At 40.8% G+C, this 22,830-nt stretch overlaps 1 protein-coding gene across 6 annotated transcripts in view; it reads right to left on the bottom strand.

Annotated features, from left to right (window-relative positions):
- Positions 1 to 945: 945 nt before the first annotated feature.
- Positions 946 to 22,830, bottom strand: part of LOC106566350 (transcription factor E3) — a 48,681-nt gene continuing 26,796 nt past the window's right edge. For all 6 annotated transcript variants that reach the window (XM_045692848.2, XM_045692850.2, XM_045692849.2 and 3 more), the window contains one exon: positions 946 to 6,542. In XM_045692848.2, coding sequence (XP_045548804.1) covers positions 6,084 to 6,542 — 459 coding nt within the window. In that variant the 3' untranslated portion in view covers positions 946 to 6,083. The remainder of the gene's footprint in view (positions 6,543 to 22,830) is intronic.

Here is a 22,830-nt window from a genome sequence, read left to right as displayed (position 1 = left end):
AACCTTATCACAGGGACTTTGAAGCACTAACTTACATCATCTGCATGCTGATTCCATTTTTGACGACGCCACATAAATGGAATAGGTACTAGCTAGCTTAATAGTTCATATTTGCGCGCTAGCTCCGCATATTCAGCTAGTGTGTGTGCGCGATTGACTGGATTAACCTCACGTCAGTTACGTGCATTGAGTGCCTTTCAGACAGTAGATACGACCTCTGTTACCTAGCAAGCTAAGGAACTGGCAGTGGATCAAACCAATGTGAGGCAAAGGGTGGGGGGGTTGCAATCTTTTGAAACTTAAAAACGCGCTATTAAGTGTCTAATCAGCACAATTGCTTTCATTGCGTATTATTAATATTATTTAAATTACATAGTTATGTTTCAGTGATATATTGGGGGGGACAAATCATATTTTTCCCAGGATGGGGGGGTCGTGTCCCCCCCGTCCCCCCCGGGATTTCCGCCCCTGGTTAGATGATAACAGTGTGCTACAACAACATTCGTTTTCATTGATACAAAGTGTGAAAAACGATTGCCCAGCACTGGGTGTGAGAACTCATGATGCTCACAGCTGAAGTGTGCTGCTCAGACCACTTGTGTTACAACAGTTCACAATGCTCTAGCATGCCATGAAAATACTTGATGGTATGAGGTCGGTTGGTTTGCAGAGACTTCTCTCGAAGTCATAGCCCCCTAGATACGGTACTGCATTGTATAGCCTACAAAACACTGCTTCCAGCTGCCCCTTTGGGCTGCGATTATACATTTGCAATAGTTATTCAAATCCTCCTGCTGTAGGATTATTTTCATCCTGCGACGAAATGGGTCATATTAGGATCCGACATCTGTAGCACACTACTTTTGACCAGAGTAGTGCAGTACATGAAGAATAGGGGGTCAAATGAGGGTAACAACATCAGGAAAAAAAAACACAAAACAGCTGTTTGGGTTTTTATGAAATGTTTATCATTATTTAACAAAGATGATTATTAAAAATGAAACAATCATAAGTATGATTCTTAGTTTTCTAAAGAGGTGAAAGAAAACAATATGTAAAACATAAGACTACATGCAATATGACAATGTTGTTGACGAGGAGTAAACATCCCTTTCATGATCCCATTTCTACAGAGAGTGACTTGTGTATCCTGATCTGATGTGATCTGATGTGTGTGTGTGTGTGTGTGTGTGTATTCTGATGAAGACCAATCATCAACAGTGACTGGAGGGTTTGTTTTCTTGATTAACATGACACTTAACTGGTTTTTCCTGTGTCTGGTTATTGCTGTATACACCTACAGTACAACCAAACATATCACATTGACAAACTGAAATGTGTCAAATAAAATAACTTGGAAAACAAATTATAACAAGACTGTGTTTGTTTTGCTTTGAAAAGCAAAAAAATATCTGACATGGAGAAGCTGTGAGACTGATTATACTTATCTTATACTATTATATTTGTCATGATTGAGTGACATTGAACCGAGACAGTTTTATATACACTGAGTATACAAAACATGAAGAACACCTGCTCTTTCCATGACAAACTGACCAGGTGAATCCAGGTGAAAGCTATGATCCCTTATTGATGTTACTTGTAAAAATGTAGATGAAGGGGAGGAGACAGGTTAAAGAAGGATTTTTAAGCCTTGAGAAAATTGAGACATTAATTGTGTATGTGCACCATTCAGAGGGTGAATGGGCAAGACAAAATATTGAAGTGCCTTTAAACGGGGTATGGTAGTAGATGCCAGGCGCACCAACTTGTCAAGAACTGCAACGCTGCTGGGTTTTTCACTCAACAGTTTCCCCGTGTGTCTCAAGAATGGACCACCACCCCAAAGGACATCCAGCCAACTTGACACAAATGTGGGAAGCATTGGAGTCAACATGGGCCAGCATCCCTGTGGAATGCTTTCAACACCTTGTAGAGTCCATGCCCTGACGAATTGAGGCTGTTCTGAGGGCAAAAGGGGGTACAAAGCAATGTTAGGAAGGTGTTCTTAATGTTAGGTATACTCAGTGTATATCTCAGCCAAATCTTCCATAGTTTGCTACTGAGTGTTTGCCAGTAGGATGTGTAGAGAGGAAAGACATGGACTACGTCTCAAATGACACCTAATTCGCCATAAGCCTGAAATCCAGAACCTGTTTTGTGCTAACATTCCACTCCTTGTACACTCGTGTAATCCCTCCCCCCCCCAAAAAAAGAAAATTGCCATGACAAGGAGTGTTAAGGAGAGGAATGTTAGCTCAAAACTGACTGGATTTCTCCAGGTTAATTCCCCACAGGGCTCTGGTCAAAAGTAGGGCACTATAAAGGGAATAGGGTGCCATTTGGGCTCTGAGCAAAAGTAGGACGCTATAAAGGGAATAGGGTGCCATTTGGGCTCTGAGCAAAAGTAGGGCACTATAAAGGGAATAGGGTACCATTTGGGACGTATCCATGCAGTCATATCCTCACAAAAGAGCTGCAAGACTGTATTGAGCTGCTAGCCAATCACTGAACAGTAAAAGTGACCAGGAACTGACTACTGCTGAATGGCTATTGACTTCTGCATTGCTCTGCCAGGGGAGATATAAACCTGCATTGCTCTACCAGAGATAGAAAACTGTATATTAGACTATCAGACATAGAATCCCCTCAGTTGAAATGAGCAGCATTTATGCATGATACACACACACACACACACACACACACACACACACACACACCCTCAGAGTCACATATATTTAAAAAGAAAATGATAAAAACTATATATTTCATAAAAAACAAAAACAAATTAAGGTCAAATATATGCAATGTTTTTTACATAATATATGGCATATAATGTGTACATTACACAGAAAATATTTGTTAATAAATGTATTGTTCCAGAACATTATGCTATATCGAGTTATTATATACCATTTCTATTTACATACATAAAGTAAACACAATACAGATGTAATATGCATATGGCAGAACCTAAACTGCAGTTATAAAACACATTATTCACCATCATTCCCTAATGCTTTATCCATATACTGTAGTATCTTACAGGGCTGTAATGATAAGTGACTATACTCAATTCTACTCAACCACATACAGGTATATTGCTTTTCTATGAAAATAAATGACAGAGTAAAATGTGCACAATAGTCAGCGGTCATCCAGCCCATGGGTTATATATATATATATATATATTTTTTAATAAACTCCAGACTGAACCCATAGAGTTAGATAGATGACTCGTCTTTGTATCTGTGTCATTACGGGTTATATCTATCAATAGTCCTCTAACTCTTATGGGTGAAACGCAGCATATACGGAGGTTGGAAACAGGCTAAATAAACAAACATAAAACAATGTTAAGTATCTGTCATAGTATGAATGAATGTAAAAGATGCAAAAACCCCCCCGAAACTTAAGAATAGGAAGCATAGAAATAGTGCACATAGAACAGATCTACCGCTTCTTAAGACTTGCTTTCAATGAGAATGACAAATCTATAACTCACATTTCTATGTGCATTTGGTCAGGTCGCCCAAAAAAGTGACATATTGCAGCTTTAATACATATATATTTTTTTAAATGTCTCATCGCATTCTGTGAGTTTTTTACATTTTTATTCCTGAATTCCTGAACTGAATTGACCCAGGATGGAACACAGAGAGGCAGGAACACACAGAGAGGCAGGAACACACAGAGAGGCAGGAACACAGAGTGATAAAACCTTGTAGATAAAGTTGAGAGCCACTCTTAACGGTCTTGCTATTGAGGACTATAGAACAATGTGCCGACAAACACAGTATTGTAGCTGTTTAGTCTACTGTACGGCTGGCTGCTCAGCCTAGTTTTCCTGAGTGACTCTTGACACACTTTAATAGCATACCAACACACAACGTTCAACTGGATTATACAACATGTTTACCAATAAAAGGTGCTTCACTATAATCGTTATAAATGGCACCCTATGAGAGAATCCTGTTCATTTACTACAGCTCTGCGCTCAACACCATTGTCCCCTCCAAGCTTGTCACCCAGCTCAGGACTCTGGGTCTGAACACTTTCCTCTGTAACTTGATCCTGGACTTCCTGACGAGCCGATCCCAGGTGGTGAGTGTAGGCAACATCCTCTCCGCCACGCTGACCCTCAACACGGGGGGCCCCACAGGGGTGTGTGCTTAGTCCCCTCCTGTACTCCCTATTCATCCACAACTGTGCGGCCACGCACGACTCCAACGATGAGTCAGTCTAAAAGGGAGGTCAGAGACCTGGCAATTTGGTGCCGGAAAAACAACCTCTTCCTGAATGTCAGTAAGACCAAGGAGCTGATTGTGGACTACAGGAAACAAGAACGCCCCCATCCACATCGACAGGAAACAAGAACGCCCCTCTTCCACATCGACAGGAAACAAGAACGCCCCCATCCACAGACGGAGCGGCAATGGAGCAGGTAGACAGCTTCATATTCCTCGGTGTCTAAATCACTAAAAAGACTTAAAATGGTCCAAAACACACACGCAGTCGTGAAGAAGGCGTGACAGTGCCTCTTCCCCTACGTGATATGGCAATAGCACCGCCCTTGATCGCACAGCGCTACAGAGGGTGGTGCGGACAGCCCAGTACATCACTGGGACTGGGCTCCCTGCCATCCAGGACCTCTATATCAGAGGGTGGTGCGGACAGCCCAGTACATCACTGGGACTGGGCTCCCTGCCATCCAGGACCTCTATATCAGAGGGTTTGAAAAGAAAGGCCCGGAAAATCGTCAAAGACCTCAACCATCCAAGCCACAGACTATTTTTCTCTGCCGCTGCACGGCAAGAGGTACCGGTGCATCAGGTCTTACACCAACAGGCTCTTGAACAGCTTCTATCCCCAAACAATACGACTGATAAATAGCTAACTAAATAGCTACACGGATTGAGTTTACCCTTTTATTTCAGTCTCTATGCACAATGTCACAGGGCCCTGTTTAGTCTACACACTGTCACTCCAACACATAATATACCCATACATTTATGACTCTACACACTCACACTCACATACAAGCTGCCACTACTCTGTTTATTATATATCCTGTTGCCTAGTCACCTTACCCCTATACATATCTACCTCCATCACTCCAGTATCCCTGTCCCCTTCCCCATATACATATCTACCTCCATCACTCCAGTATCCCTGTCCCCTTCCCCCTATACATATCTACCTCCATCACTCCAGTATCCCTGTCCCCTTCCCCCTTATACATATCTACCTCCATCACTCCAGTATCCCCGTCTCCTTCCCCCATATAAATATCTACCTCCATCACTCCAGTATCCCTGTCTCCTTCCCACTATACATATCTACTTCCATCACTCCAGTATCCCTGTCTCCTTCCCCCATATAAATATCTACCTCTATCATAATTACTATTCACAGAACTATAATAGGTTCGTACCTAAGAAACGTGTATCTTTACAAATAGTCTACAATTCATGTTGATCTCTTAATGCTATAGAACAGCTCAACTCCATAGATCTATTCTATATCTGGGTTATTTTTTTACAAGCATGGAGATAAAATATTTGGAGTGCTGCAATGGATTCCGTCATCACCACAGGGACCCGGAATTCTTTCTAGACATTCTAGTCTAGAATAAACTAAAATTAGGGTGGCAAAAATTCCCTTCAACTTTCCCAAAATTCCCATGTTTTTTTAGTTTTTTTTTTTCTCCAGAAATCCCAGTTGGAAGATTCCTAGAACCAGAAGACAATAAGCAGTAAATCCTGAACCCTCTCCTGCTGAATCCCCAAAAAAACTCTCCAGTCGCTCCTGTAAATCTGAAAAGGATGGAGGATTGATATAAACACTCTGGTATGATTCTACTGGCTGGAATGTTTTGCCATGATTACTATTTTCCAATTCTCTCAGATCTACATTAACTGTCTAAGGGTATAGGGTTTAGTCTAGGATGTAGGGTCTAGGAGTTGGTTTGGGACTCAGCCCAGTCACAGGTCTATCCTCCATGCTGATTATGTTCCTGCCTAGTAGGGTAGGGTCTAGGGCGTAGGGGCTATGGATTAGGATCTAGAGTCCCTTTATATCAGTCACAAATCTTCCTCCATGCTGAAGCTGCTCCTGCGACTAGAGGTCTTGGAGACTCCTGGGGAGACGGAGGAGAGCAGGGGGTCTCTGCCCCCAACAGAGGACATCCCCAGCCCCCTGTCGTCCATCAGGATGTCCCCCAGACCCATGTCCGGCAGCAGGGAGGCGTGGAAGGCTGCGGCCGACGGGTCATCCAGGTCAGAGAAGCTCAGAGAGTCCAGATCTAACGGGCTGCCCATAGTCATCAGACCAACCGGAGAGGCAGAGGGGGGAGGAGACAGGAAGGGGGGGGAGGCGGCCTGGAGGCCTTGGCCACCACTCAGGGAGAGGAGGGTCCTGGAGAGGGCGTCGCCTGTGCTGGGGTCCAGGGACTGTGATAGGCTTAGGTGTGAGGAGGAGCTGCCTTGGGAGGAAGAGGCGGGGGTGGAGAGGCCGTGGAGGCGGGCCTGTATCTCGAGCTCCTGTTGAGAGAAACAACAGACAACAATAGTCAACACTTAAACTATTGGCGTCAAGCATAAGAACAGCCCTTAGGTATGATTATTAATGCACAGGTTCTCACGCCTTATTACCTTACTGCTTAATTATAGTACAGTAGAAATAGTAGAGGCCCTGGAACACTGCCCTGGGGGACGCCAGAGTTGATTGATTTTTCCCTGAGACAATTTACCATTTACCTTGCAAAGAGACATGAAAGAAACATGCCAATATCACACTGAAGCAATTACTGGACTTCCTTGCTGTACACTGATTGATTTACTTTCTCACACAAGAGGAAAATCTTTCTAACTTGATTTCGAAGCAGTAGGATTAGTCTGGTCTACATCTCCTTAGCCCAAACCCTTTCCCTCCCAGTCTCCCGAACCTAAACCTTCACTCCCAGTCTACCTAGATGTGAGTATTACCTGTATACGTAGGTTACTGTCAGTATTAACTGTATACGTAGGTTACTGTCTGTATCACCTGTATACGTAGGTTACTGTCTGTATCACCTGTACACGTAGGTTACTGTCTGTATCACCTGTACACGTAGGTTACTGTCAGTATCACCTGTACACGTAGGTTACTGTCAGTATCACCTGTATACGTAGGTTACTGTCAGTATCACCTGTATACGTAGGTTATGTCAGAATCACCTGTATACGTAGGTTACTGTCAGTATCACCTGTATACGTAGGTTACTGTCAGTATCACCTGTATACGTAGGTTACTGTCAGTATCACCTGTATACGTAGGTTACTGTCAGTATCACCTGTATACGTAGGTTACTGTCAGTATCACCTGTATACGTAGGTTACTGTCTGTATCACCTGTATACGTAGGTTACTGTCTGTATCACCTGTATACGTAGGTTACTGTCTGTATCACCTGTATACGTAGGTTACTGTCTGTATCACCTGTATACGTAGGTTACTGTCAGTATCACCTGTATACGTAGGTTACTGTCAGTATCACCTGTATACGTAGGTTACTGTCAGTATCACCTGTATACGTAGGTTACTGTCAGTATCACCTGTATACGTAGGTTACTGTCAGTATCACCTGTATACGTAGGTTACTGTCAGTATTACCTGTATACGTAGGTTACTGTCTGTATTACCTGTATACGTAGGTTACTGTCAGTATTACCTGTATACGTAGGTTACTGTCAGTATCACCTGTATACGTAGCAGTAGGTTACTGTCAGTATCACCTGTATACGTAGGTTACTGTCTGTATTACCTGTATACGTAGGTTACTGTCTGTATTACCTGTATACGTAGGTTACTGTCAGTATCACCTGTATACGTAGGTTACTGTCAGTATCACCTGTATACGTAGGTTACTGTCAGTATCACCTGTATACGTAGGTTACTGTCAGTATTACCTGTATACGTAGGTTACTGTCTGTATTACCTGTATACGTAGGTTACTGTCTGTAATACCTGTATACGTAGGTTACTGTCAGTATTACCTGTATACGTAGCAGTAGGTTACTGTCAGTATTACCTGTATACGTAGGTTACTGTCAGTATTACCTGTATACGTAGGTTACTGTCAGTATCACCTGTATACGTAGCAGTAGGTTACTGTCAGTATCACCTGTATACGTAGGTTACTGTCTGTATTACCTGTATACGTAGGTTACTGTCTGTATTACCTGTATACGTAGGTTACTGTCTGTATCACCTGTATACGTAGGTTACTGTCTGTATCACCTGTATACGTAGGTTACTGTCAGTATCACCTGTATACGTAGGTTACTGTCAGTATCACCTGTATACGTAGGTTACTGTCAGTATTACCTGTATACGTAGGTTACTGTCAGTATCACCTGTATACGTAGCAGTAGGTTACTGTCAGTATCACCTGTATACGTAGGTTACTGTCTGTATTACCTGTATACGTAGGTTACTGTCTGTATTACCTGTATACGTAGGTTACTGTCTGTATCACCTGTAAAGGTAGGTTACTGTCAGCATTACCTGTATACGTAGCAGTAGGTTACTGTCAGTGTTACTTGTATACGTAGATTACTGTCAGTATTACCTGTATACGTAGCAGTAGGTTACTGTCAGTATTACCTGTATACGTAGGTTACTGTCAGTATCACCTGTATACGTAGGTTACTGTCAGTATCACCTGTATACGTAGCAGTAGGTTACTGTCAGTATCACCTGTATACGTAGGTTACTGTCTGTATTACCTGTATACGTAGGTTACTGTCAGTATCACCTGTATACGTAGGTTACTGTCAGTATCACTTGTATACGTAGGTCACTGTCAGTATCACCTGTATACGTAGGTCACTGTCAGTATCACCTGTATACGTAGGTTACTGTCAGTATCACCTGTATACGTAGGTTACTGTCAGTATCACCTGTATACGTAGGTTACTGTCAGTATCACCTGTATACGTAGGTTACTGTCAGTATTACCTGTATACGTAGGTTACTGTCTGTATTACCTGTATACGTAGATTACTGTCTGTATTACCTGTATACGTAGGTTACTGTCTGTATTACCTGTATACGTAGGTTACTGTCTGTATTACCTGTATACGTAGGTTACTGTCTGTAATACCTGTATACGTAGGTTACTGTCAGTATTACCTGTATACGTAGCAGTAGGTTACTGTCAGTATTACCTGTATACGTAGGTTACTGTCAGTATTACCTGTATACGTAGGTTACTGTCAGTATTACCTGTATACGTAGCAGTAGGTTACTGTCAGTATTACCTGTATACGTAGGTTACTGTCAGTATTACCTGTATACGTAGATGACTGTCAGTATTACCTGTATACGTAGCAGTAGGTTACTGTCAGTATTACCTGTATACGTAGGTTACTGTCAATATCACCTGTATACGTAAGTTACTGTCAGTATCACCTGTATACGTAGCAGTAGGTTACTGTCAGTATCACCTGTATACGTAGGTTACTGTCAGTATCACCTGTATACGTAGGTTACTGTCAGTATTACCTGTATACGTAGGTTACTGTCTGTATTACCTGTATACGTAGGTTACTGTCTGTAATACCTGTATACGTAGGTTACTGTCAGTATTACCTGTATACGTAGCAGTAGGTTACTGTCAGTATTACCTGTATACGTAGGTTACTGTCAGTATTACCTGTATACGTAGGTTACTGTCAGTATCACCTGTATACGTAGGTTACTGTCAGTATCACCTGTATACGTAGGTTACTGTCAGTATCACCTGTATACGTAGGTTACTGTCAGTATTACCTGTATACGTAGGTTACTGTCTGTATTACCTGTATACGTAGGTTACTGTCTGTAATACCTGTATACGTAGGTTACTGTCAGTATTACCTGTATACGTAGCAGTAGGTTACTGTCAGTATTACCTGTATACGTAGGTTACTGTCAGTATTACCTGTATACGTAGCAGTAGGTTACTGTCAGTATTACCTGTATACGTAGGTTACTGTCAGTATTACCTGTATACGTAGGTTACTGTCAGTATTACCTGTATACAAAGCAGTAGGTTACTGTCAGTGTTACTTGTATACGTAGGTTACTGTCAGTATTACCTGTATACGTAGGTTACTGTCAGTATCACCTGTATACGTAGGTTACTGTCAGTATCACCTGTATACGTAGGTTACTGTCTGTATCACCTGTATACGTAGGTTACTGTCTGTATCACCTGTATACTTAGGTTACTGTCTGTATCACCTGTATACGTAGGTTACTGTCTGTATCACCTGTATACGTAGGTTACTGTCAGTATCACCTGTATACGTAGGTTACTGTCAGTATCACCTGTATACGTAGGTTACTGTCAGTATCACCTGTATACGTAGGTTACTGTCAGTATCACCTGTATACGTAGGTTACTGTGAGTATCACTTGTATACGTAGGTTACTGTCAGTATTACCTGTATACGTAGGTTACTGTCAGTATTACCTGTATACGTAGGTTACTGTCAGTATTACCTGTATACGTAGGTTACTGTCTGTATTACCTGTATACGTAGGTTACTGTCTGTAATACCTGTATACGTAGGTTACTGTCAGTATTACCTGTATACGTAGCAGTAGGTTACTGTCAGTATTACCTGTATACGTAGGTTACTGTCAGTATTACCTGTATACGTAGGTTACTGTCAGTATCACCTGTATACGTAGGTTACTGTCAGTATCACCTGTATACGTAGGTTACTGTCAGTATCACCTGTATACGTAGGTTACTGTCAGTATTACCTGTATACGTAGATGACTGTCAGTATTACCTGTATACGTAGCAGTAGGTTACTGTCAGTATTACCTGTATACGTAGGTTACTGTCAATATCACCTGTATACGTAAGTTACTGTCAGTATCACCTGTATACGTAGCAGTAGGTTACTGTCAGTATCACCTGTATACGTAGGTTACTGTCTGTATCACCTGTATGCGTAGGTTACTGTCAGTATCACCTGTATACGTAGGTTACTGTCAGTATCACCTGTATACGTAGGTTACTGTCTGTATCACCTGTATACGTAGGTTACTGTCAGTATCACCTGTATACGTAGGTTAGTGTCAGTATTACCTGTATACGTAGGTTACTGTCAGTATCACCTGTATACGTAGCAGTAGGTTACTGTCTGTATTACCTGTATACGTAGGTTACTGTCTGTATTACCTGTATACGTAGGTTACTGTCTGTATTACCTGTATACGTAGGTTACTATCTGTATTACCTGTATACGTAGGTTACTGTCAGTATCACATGTATACGTAGGTTACTGTCAGTATCACCTGTATACGTAGGTTACTGTCAGTATTACCTGTATACGTAGGTTACTGTCAGTATTACCTGTATACGTAGGTTACTGTCAGTATCACCTGTATACGTAGCAGTAGGTTACTGTCAGTATCACCTGTATACGTAGGTTACTGTCTGTATTACCTGTATACGTAGGTTACTGTCTGTATTACCTGTATACGTAGGTTACTGTCTGTATCACCTGTATACGTAGGTTACTGTCAGTATTACCTGTATACGTAGCAGTAGGTTACTGTCAGTGTTACTTGTATACGTAGATTACTGTCAGTATTACCTGTATACGTAGCAGTAGGTTACTGTCAGTATTACCTGTATACGTAGCAGTAGGTTACTGTCAGTATTACCTGTATACGTAGGTTACTGTCAGTATTACCTGTATACGTAGGTTACTGTCAGTATCACCTGTATACGTAGCAGTAGGTTACTGTCAGTATCACCTGTATACGTAGGTTACTGTCTGTATTACCTGTATACGTAGGTTACTGTCTGTATTACCTGTATACGTAGGTTACTGTCTGTATCACCTGTATACGTAGGTTACTGTCTGTATCACCTGTATACGTAGGTTACTGTCAGTATTACCTGTATACGTAGCAGTATGTTACTGTCAGTGTTACTTGTATACGTAGGTTACTGTCAGTATTACCTGTATACGTAGCAGTAGGTTACTGTCAGTATTACCTGTATACGTAGGTTACTGTCAGTATCACCTGTATACGTAGGTTACTGTCAGTATCACCTGTATACGTAGCAGTAGGTTACTGTCAGTATCACCTGTATACGTAGGTTACTGTCAGTATCACCTGTATACGTAGGTTACTGTCAGTATTACCTGTATACGTAGGTTACTGTCAGTATTACCTGTATACGTAGGTTACTGTCAGTATTACCTGTATACGTAGGTTACTGTCAGTATTACCTGTATACGTAGCAGTAGGTTACTGTCAGTATTACCTGTATACGTAGGTTACTGTCAGTATTACCTGTATACGTAGATGACTGTCAGTATTACCTGTATACGTAGCAGTAGGTTACTGTGAGTATTACCTGTATACGTAGGTTACTGTCAATATCACCTGTATACGTAAGTTACTGTCAGTATCACCTGTATACGTAGCAGTAGGTTACTGTCAGTATCACCTGTATACGTAGGTTACTGTCAGTATCACCTGTATACGTAGGTTACTGTCAGTATTACCTGTATACGTAGGTTACTGTCTGTATTACCTGTATACGTAGGTTACTGTCTGTAATACCTGTATACGTAGGTTACTGTCAGTATTACCTGTATACGTAGCAGTAGGTTACTGTCAGTATTACCTGTATACGTAGGTTACTGTCAGTATTACCTGTATACAAAGCAGTAGGTTACTGTCAGTGTTACTTGTATACGTAGGTTACTGTCAGTATTACCTGTATACGTAGGTTACTGTCTGTATCACCTGTATACGTAGGTTACTGTCTGTATCACCTGTATACGTAGGTTACTGTCTGTATCACCTGTATACGTAGGATACTGTCTGTATCACCTGTATACGTAGGTTACTGTCAGTATCACCTGTATACGTAGGTTACTGTCAGTATCACCTGTATACGTAGGTTACTGTCAGTATTACCTGTATACGTAGGTTACTGTCAGTATTACCTGTATACGTAGGTTACTGTCTGTATTACCTGTATACGTAGGTTACTGTCAGTATTACCTGTATACGTAGCAGTAGGTTACTGTCAGTATTACCTGTATACGTAGGTTACTGTCAGTATTACCTGTATACGTAGGTTACTGTCAGTATTACCTGTATACGTAGGTTACTGTCAGTATCACCTGTATACGTAGGTTACTGTCAGTATCACCTGTATACGTAGGTTACTGTCAGTATCACCTGTATACGTAGGTTACTGTCAGTATTACCTGTATACGTAGGTTACTGTCTGTATTACCTGTATACGTAGGTTACTGTCTGTAATACCTGTATACGTAGGTTACTGTCAGTATTACCTGTATACGTAGCAGTAGGTTACTGTCAGTATTACCTGTATACGTAGGTTACTGTCAGTATTACCTGTATACGTAGGTTACTGTCAGTATCACCTGTATACGTAGCAGTAGGTTACTGTCAGTATCACCTGTATACGTAGGTTACTGTCTGTATTACCTGTATACGTAGGTTACTGTCTGTATTACCTGTATACGTAGGTTACTGTCTGTATCACCTGTATACGTAGGTTACTGTCTGTATCACCTGTATACGTAGGTTACTGTCAGTATTACCTGTATACGTAGCAGTAGGTTACTGTCAGTATCACCTGTATACGTAGGTTACTGTCAGTATCACCTGTATACGTAGGTTACTGTCAGTATCACCTGTATACGTAGGTTACTGTCAGTATCACCTGTATACGTAGGTTACTGTCAGTATCACCTGTATACGTAGGTTACTGTCAGTATCACCTGTATACGTAGGTGACTGTCAGTATTACCTGTATACGTAGGTGACTGTCAGTATTACCTGTATACGTAGGTGACTGTCAGTATTACCTGTATACGTAGGTGACTGTCAGTATTACCTGTATACGTAGGTGACTGTCAGTATTACCTGTATACGTAGATGACTGTCAGTATTACCTGTATACATAGCAGTAGGTTACTGTCAGTATTACCTGTATACGTAGGTTACTGTCAGTATCACCTGTATACGTAGGTTACTGTCAGTATCACCTGTATACGTAGCAGTAGGTTACTGTCAGTATCACCTGTATACGTAGGTTACTGTCAGTATCACCTGTATACGTAGGTTACTGTCAGTATCACCTGTATACGTAGTTTACTGTCTGTAATACCTGTATACGTAGGTTACTGTCAGTATTACCTGTATACGTAGCAGTAGGTTACTGTCAGTATTACCTGTATATGTAGGTTACTGTCAGTATTACCTGTATACGTAGGTTACTGTCAGTATCACCTGTATACGTAGGTTACTGTCAGTATCACCTGTATACGTAGGTTACTGTCAGTATCACCTGTATACGTAGGTTACTGTCAGTATCACCTGTATACGTAGGTTACTGTCAGTATCACCTATATACGTAGGTTACTGTCTGTATTACCTGTATACGTAGGTTACTGTCAGTATTACCTGTATACGTAGCAGTAGGTTACTGTCAGTATTACCTGTATACGTAGGTTACTGTCAGTATTACCTGTATACGTAGGTTACTGTCTGTATTACCTGTATACGTAGGTTACTGTCAGTATTACCTGTATACGTAGCAGTAGGTTACTGTCAGTATTACCTGTATACGTAGCAGTAGGTTACTGTCAGTATTACCTGTATACGTGGGTTACTGTCAGTATTACCTGTATACGTAGGTTACTGTCAGTATTACCTGTATACGTAGGTTACTGTCAGTATTACCTGTATACGTAGGTTACTGTCTGTATTACCTGTATACGTAGGTTACTGTCAGTATTACCTGTATACGTAGCAGTAGGTTACTGTCAGTATTACCTGTATACATAGCAGTAGGTTACTGTCAGTATTACCTGTATACGTGGGTTACTGTCAGTATTACCTGTATACGTGGGTTACTGTCAGTATTACCTGTATACGTAGGTTACTGTCAGTATTACCTGTATACGTAGGTTACTGTCTGTATTACCTGTATACGTAGGTTACTGTCTGTAATACCTGTATACGTAGGTTACTGTCAGTATTACCTGTATACGTAGCAGTAGGTTACTGTCAGTATTACCTGTATACATAGGTTACTGTCAGTATTACCTGTATACGTAGGTTACTGTCAGTATCACCTGTATACGTAGGTTACTGTCAGTATCACCTGTATACGTAGGTTACTGTCAGTATCACCTGTATACGTAGGTGACTGTCAGTATCACCTGTATACGTAGGTGACTGTCAGTATTACCTGTATACGTAGGTGACTGTCAGTATTACCTGTATACGTAGGTGACTGTCAGTATTACCTGTATACGTAGGTGACTGTCAGTATTACCTGTATACGTAGGTGACTGTCAGTATTACCTGTATACGTAGATGACTGTCAGTATTACCTGTATACATAGCAGTAGGTTACTGTCAGTATTACCTGTATACGTAGGTTACTGTCAGTATCACCTGTATACGTAGGTTACTGTCAGTATCACCTGTATACGTAGCAGTAGGTTACTGTCAGTATCACCTGTATACGTAGGTTACTGTCAGTATCACCTGTATACGTAGGTTACTGTCAGTATCACCTGTATACGTAGTTTACTGTCTGTAATACCTGTATACGTAGGTTACTGTCAGTATTACCTGTATACGTAGCAGTAGGTTACTGTCAGTATTACCTGTATATGTAGGTTACTGTCAGTATTACCTGTATACGTAGGTTACTGTCAGTATCACCTGTATACGTAGGTTACTGTCAGTATCACCTGTATACGTAGGTTACTGTCAGTATCACCTGTATACGTAGGTTACTGTCAGTATCACCTGTATACGTAGGTTACTGTCAGTATCACCTATATACGTAGGTTACTGTCTGTATTACCTGTATACGTAGGTTACTGTCAGTATTACCTGTATACGTAGCAGTAGGTTACTGTCAGTATTACCTGTATACGTAGGTTACTGTCAGTATTACCTGTATACGTAGGTTACTGTCAGTATTACCTGTATACGTAGGTTACTGTCTGTATTACCTGTATACGTAGGTTACTGTCAGTATTACCTGTATACGTAGCAGTAGGTTACTGTCAGTATTACCTGTATACGTAGCAGTAGGTTACTGTCAGTATTACCTGTATACGTGGGTTACTGTCAGTATTACCTGTATACGTAGGTTACTGTCAGTATTACCTGTATACGTAGGTTACTGTCAGTATTACCTGTATACGTAGGTTACTGTCAGTATTACCTGTATACGTAGGTTACTGTCAGTATTACCTGTATACGTAGGTTACTGTCTGTATTACCTGTATACGTAGGTTACTGTCAGTATTACCTGTATACGTAGCAGTAGGTTACTGTCAGTATTACCTGTATACGTAGCAGTAGGTTACTGTCAGTATTACCTGTATACGTGGGTTACTGTCAGTATTACCTGTATACGTGGGTTACTGTCAGTATTACCTGTATACGTAGGTTACTGTCAGTATTACCTGTATACGTAGGTTACTGTCTGTATTACCTGTATACGTAGGTTACTGTCTGTAATACCTGTATACGTAGGTTACTGTCAGTATTACCTGTATACGTAGCAGTAGGTTACTGTCAGTATTACCTGTATACATAGGTTACTGTCAGTATTACCTGTATACGTAGGTTACTGTCAGTATCACCTGTATACGTAGGTTACTGTCAGTATCACCTGTATACGTAGGTTACTGTCAGTATCACCTGTATACGTAGGTTACTGTCAGTATTACCTGTATACGTAGGTTACTGTCTGTATTACCTGTATACGTAGGTTACTGTCTGTAATACCTGTATACGTAGGTTACTGTCAGTATTACCTGTATACGTAGCAGTAGGTTACTGTCAGTATTACCTGTATACGTAGGTTACTGTCAGTATTACCTGTATACGTAGGTTACTGTCAGTATCACCTGTATACGTAGCAGTAGGTTACTGTCAGTATCACCTGTATACGTAGGTTACTGTCTGTATTACCTGTATACGTAGGTTACTGTCTGTATCACCTGTATACGTAGGTTACTGTCTGTATCACCTGTATACGTAGGTTACTGTCAGTATTACCTGTATACGTAGCAGTAGGTTACTGTCAGTATCACCTGTATACGTAGGTTACTGTCAGTATCACCTGTATACGTAGGTTACTGTCAGTATCACCTGTATACGTAGGTTACTGTCAGTATCACCTGTATACGTAGGTTACTGTCAGTATCACCTGTATACGTAGGTGACTGTCAGTATTACCTGTATACGTAGGTGACTGTCAGTATTACCTGTATACGTAGGTGACTGTCAGTATTACCTGTATACGTAGGTGACTGTCAGTATTACCTGTATACGTAGGTGACTGTCAGTATTACCTGTATACGTAGATTACTGTCAGTATTACCTGTATACATAGCAGTAGGTTACTGTCAGTATTACCTGTATACGTAGGTTACTGTCAGTATCACCTGTATACGTAGGTTACTGTCAGTATCACCTGTATACGTAGCAGTAGGTTACTGTCAGTATCACCTGTATACGTAGGTTACTGTCAGTATCACCTGTATACGTAGGTTACTGTCAGTATCACCTGTATACGTAGTTTACTGTCTGTAATACCTGTATACGTAGGTTACTGTCAGTATTACCTGTATACGTAGCAGTAGGTTACTGTCAGTATTACCTGTATATGTAGGTTACTGTCAGTATTACCTGTATACGTAGGTTACTGTCAGTATCACCTGTATACGTAGGTTACTGTCAGTATCACCTGTATACGTAGGTTACTGTCAGTATCACCTGTATACGTAGGTTACTGTCAGTATCACCTGTATACGTAGGTTACTGTCAGTATCACCTATATACGTAGGTTACTGTCAGTATTACCTGTATACGTAGCAGTAGGTTACTGTCAGTATTACCTGTATACGTAGCAGTAGGTTACTGTCAGTATTACCTGTATACGTAGGTTACTGTCAGTATTACCTGTATACGTAGGTTACTGTCAGTATTACCTGTATACGTAGGTTACTGTCTGTATTACCTGTATACGTAGGTTACTGTCAGTATTACCTGTATACGTAGCAGTAGGTTACTGTCAGTATTACCTGTATACGTAGCAGTAGGTTACTGTCAGTATTACCTGTATACGTGGGTTACTGTCAGTATTACCTGTATACGTGGGTTACTGTCAGTATTACCTGTATACGTAGGTTACTGTCAGTATTACCTGTATACGTAGCAGTAGGTTACTGTCAGTATTACCTGTATACGTAGGTTACTGTCAATATCACCTGTATACGTAAGTTACTGTCAGTATCACCTGTATACGTAGCAGTAGGTTACTGTCAGTATCACCTGTATACGTAAGTTACTGTCAGTATCACCTGTATACGTAGGTTACTGTCAGTATCACCTGTATAAGTAGCAGTAGGTTACTGTCAGTATCACCTGTATACGTAGATGACTGTCAGTATTACCTGTATACGTAGCAGTAGGTTACTGTCAGTATCACCTATATACGTAGGTTACTGTCAGTATCACCTGTATACGTAGGTTACTGTCTGTATCACCTGTATACGTAGGTTACTGTCAGTATCACCTGTATACGTAGGTTACTGTCAGTATTACCTGTATACGTAGGTTACTGTCAGTATTACCTGTATACGTAAGTTACTGTCAGTATTACCTGTATACGTAGGTTACTGTCAGTATTACCTGTATACGTAGATGACTGTCAGTATTACCTGTATACGTAGGTTACTGTCAATATCACCTGTATACGTAGCTGTAGGTTACTGTCTGTATCACCTGTATACGTAGGTTACTGTCTGTATCACCTGTATACGTAGGTTACTGTCTGTATCACCTGTATACGTAGGTTACTGTCTGTATCACCTGTATACGTAGGTTACTGTCTGTATCACCTGTATACGTAGGTTACTGTCTGTATCACCTGTATACGTAGGTTACTGTCAGTATCACCTGTATACGTAGGTTACTGTCAGTATCACCTGTATACGTAGGTTACTGTCAGTATTACCTGTATACGTAGGTTACTGTCTGTATTACCTGTATACGTAGGTTACTGTCAGTATTACCTGTATACGTAGCAGTAGGTTACTGTCAGTATTACCTGTATACGTAGGTTACTGTTAGTATTACCTGTATACGTAGGTTACTGTCAGTATTAACTGTATACGTGGGTTACTGTCAGTATTACCTGTATACGTAGGTTACTGTCAGTATTACCTGTATACGTAGCAGTAGGTTACTGTCAGTATTACCTGTATACGTAGGTTACTGTCAGTATTACCTGTATACGTAGATGACTGTCAGTATTACCTGTATACGTAGCAGTAGGTTACTGTCAGTATTACCTGTATACGTAGGTTACTGTCAATATCACCTGTATACGTAAGTTACTGTCAGTATCACCTGTATACGTAGCAGTAGGTTACTGTCAGTATCACCTGTATACGTAAGTTACTGTCAGTATCACCTGTATACGTAGGTTACTGTCAGTATCACCTGTATACGTAGATGACTGTCAGTATTACCTGTATACGTAGTATTAGGTTACTGTCAGTATCACCTATATACGTAGGTTACTGTCAGTATCACCTGTATACGTAGGTTACTGTCTGTATCACCTGTATACGTAGGTTACTGTCAGTATCACCTGTATACGTAGGTTACTGTCAGTATTACCTGTATACGTAGGTTACTGTCTGTATTACCTGTATACGTAGGTTACTGTCTGTATTACCTGTATACGTAGGTTACTGTCTGTAATACCTGTATACGTAGGTTACTGTCAGTATTACCTGTATACGTAGCAGTAGGTTACTGTCAGTATTACCTGTATACGTAGGTTACTGTCAGTATTACCTGTATACGTAGGTTACTGTCAGTATCACCTGTATACGTAGCAGTAGGTTACTGTCAGTATCACCTGTATACGTAGGTTACTGTCTGTATTACCTGTATACGTAGGTTACTGTCTGTATTACCTGTATACGTAGGTTACTGTCTGTATCACCTGTATACGTAGGTTACTGTCAGTATCACCTGTATACGTAGGTTACTGTCAGTATCACCTGTATACGTAGGTTACTGTCAGTATCACCTGTATACGTAGGTTACTGTCAGTATCACCTGTATACGTAGGTTACTGTCAGTATCACCTGTATACGTAGGTGACTGTCAGTATCACCTGTATACGTAGGTGACTGTCAGTATTACCTGTATACGTAGGTGACTGTCAGTATTACCTGTATACGTAGGTGACTGTCAGTATTACCTGTATACGTAGGTGACTGTCAGTATTACCTGTATACGTAGGTGACTGTCAGTATTACCTGTATACGTAGATGACTGTCAGTATTACCTGTATACATAGCAGTAGGTTACTGTCAGTATTACCTGTATACGTAGGTTACTGTCAGTATCACCTGTATACGTAGGTTACTGTCAGTATCACCTGTATACGTAGCAGTAGGTTACTGTCAGTATCACCTGTATACGTAGGTTACTGTCAGTATCACCTGTATACGTAGGTTACTGTCAGTATCACCTGTATACGTAGTTTACTGTCTGTAATACCTGTATACGTAGGTTACTGTCAGTATTACCTGTATACGTAGCAGTAGGTTACTGTCAGTATTACCTGTATATGTAGGTTACTGTCAGTATTACCTGTATACGTAGGTTACTGTCAGTATCACCTGTATACGTAGGTTACTGTCAGTATCACCTGTATACGTAGGTTACTGTCAGTATCACCTGTATACGTAGGTTACTGTCAGTATCACCTGTATACGTAGGTTACTGTCAGTATCACCTATATACGTAGGTTACTGTCTGTATTACCTGTATACGTAGGTTACTGTCAGTATTACCTGTATACGTAGCAGTAGGTTACTGTCAGTATTACCTGTATACGTAGGTTACTGTCAGTATTACCTGTATACGTAGGTTACTGTCAGTATTACCTGTATACGTAGGTTACTGTCTGTATTACCTGTATACGTAGGTTGCTGTCAGTATTACCTGTATACGTAGCAGTAGGTTACTGTCAGTATTACCTGTATACGTAGCAGTAGGTTACTGTCAGTATTACCTGTATACGTAGGTTACTGTCAGTATTACCTGTATACGTGGGTTACTGTCAGTATTACCTGTATACGTGGGTTACTGTCAGTATTACCTGTATACGTAGGTTACTGTCAGTATTACCTGTATACGTAGCAGTAGGTTACTGTCAGTATTACCTGTATACGTAGGTTACTGTCAATATCACCTGTATACGTAGCAGTAGGTTACTGTCAGTATCACCTGTATACGTAAGTTACTGTCAGTATCACCTGTATACGTAGGTTACTGTCAGTATCACCTGTATAAGTAGCAGTAGGTTACTGTCAGTATCACCTGTATACGTAGATGACTGTCAGTATTACCTGTATACGTAGCAGTAGGTTACTGTCAGTATCACCTATATACGTAGGTTACTGTCAGTATCACCTGTATACGTAGGTTACTGTCTGTATCACCTGTATACGTAGGTTACTGTCAGTATCACCTGTATACGTAGGTTACTGTCAGTATTACCTGTATACGTAGGTTACTGTCAGTATTACCTGTATACGTAAGTTACTGTCAGTATTACCTGTATACGTAGGTTACTGTCAGTATTACCTGTATACGTAGGTTACTGTCAGTATTACCTGTATACGTAGATGACTGTCAGTATTACCTGTATACGTAGGTTACTGTCAATATCACCTGTATACGTAGCTGTAGGTTACTGTCAGTATCACCTGTATACGTAAGTTACTGTCTGTATCACCTGTATACGTAGGTTACTGTCTGTATCACCTGTATACGTAGGTTACTGTCTGTATCACCTGTATACGTAGGTTACTGTCTGTATCACCTGTATACGTAGGTTACTGTCTGTATCACCTGTATACGTAGGTTACTGTCTGTATCACCTGTATACGTAGGTTACTGTCTGTATCACCTGTATACGTAGGTTACTGTCTGTATCACCTGTATACGTAGGTTACTGTCAGTATCACCTGTATACATAGGTTACTGTCTGTATCACCTGTATACGTAGGTTACTGTCAGTATCACCTGTATACGTAGGTTACTGTCAGTATCACCTGTATACGTAGGTTACTGTCAGTATCACCTGTATACGTAGGTTACTGTCAGTATCACCTGTATACGTAGGTTACTGTCAGTATTACCTGTATACGTAGGTTACTGTCTGTATTACCTGTATACGTAGGTTACTGTCTGTAATACCTGTATACGTAGGTTACTGTCAGTATTACCTGTATACGTAGCAGTAGGTTACTGTCAGTATTACCTGTATACGTAGGTTACTGTTAGTATTACCTGTATACGTAGGTTACTGTCAGTATTAACTGTATACGTGGGTTACTGTCAGTATTACCTGTATACGTAGGTTACTGTCAGTATTACCTGTATACGTAGCAGTAGGTTACTGTCAGTATTACCTGTATACGTAGGTTACTGTCAGCATTAGCTGTATACGTAGATGACTGTCAGTATTACCTGTATACGTAGCAGTAGGTTACTGTCAGTATTACCTGTATACGTAGGTTACTGTCAATATCACCTGTATACGTAAGTTACTGTCAGTATCACCTGTATACGTAGCAGTAGGTTACTGTCAGTATCACCTGTATACGTAAGTTACTGTCAGTATCACCTGTATACGTAGGTTACTGTCAGTATCACCTGTATACGTAGATGA

Source organism: Salmo salar, chromosome 13 (assembly GCF_965601325.2).
Source record: "Salmo salar chromosome 13, fSalSal1, whole genome shotgun sequence".
In the NCBI taxonomy this organism is placed as follows: domain Eukaryota; kingdom Metazoa; phylum Chordata; class Actinopteri; order Salmoniformes; family Salmonidae; genus Salmo; species Salmo salar.
The sequence above is the reverse complement of the archived record's forward strand: the minus strand, read 5'-3'. Positions and strand labels throughout refer to the sequence as shown.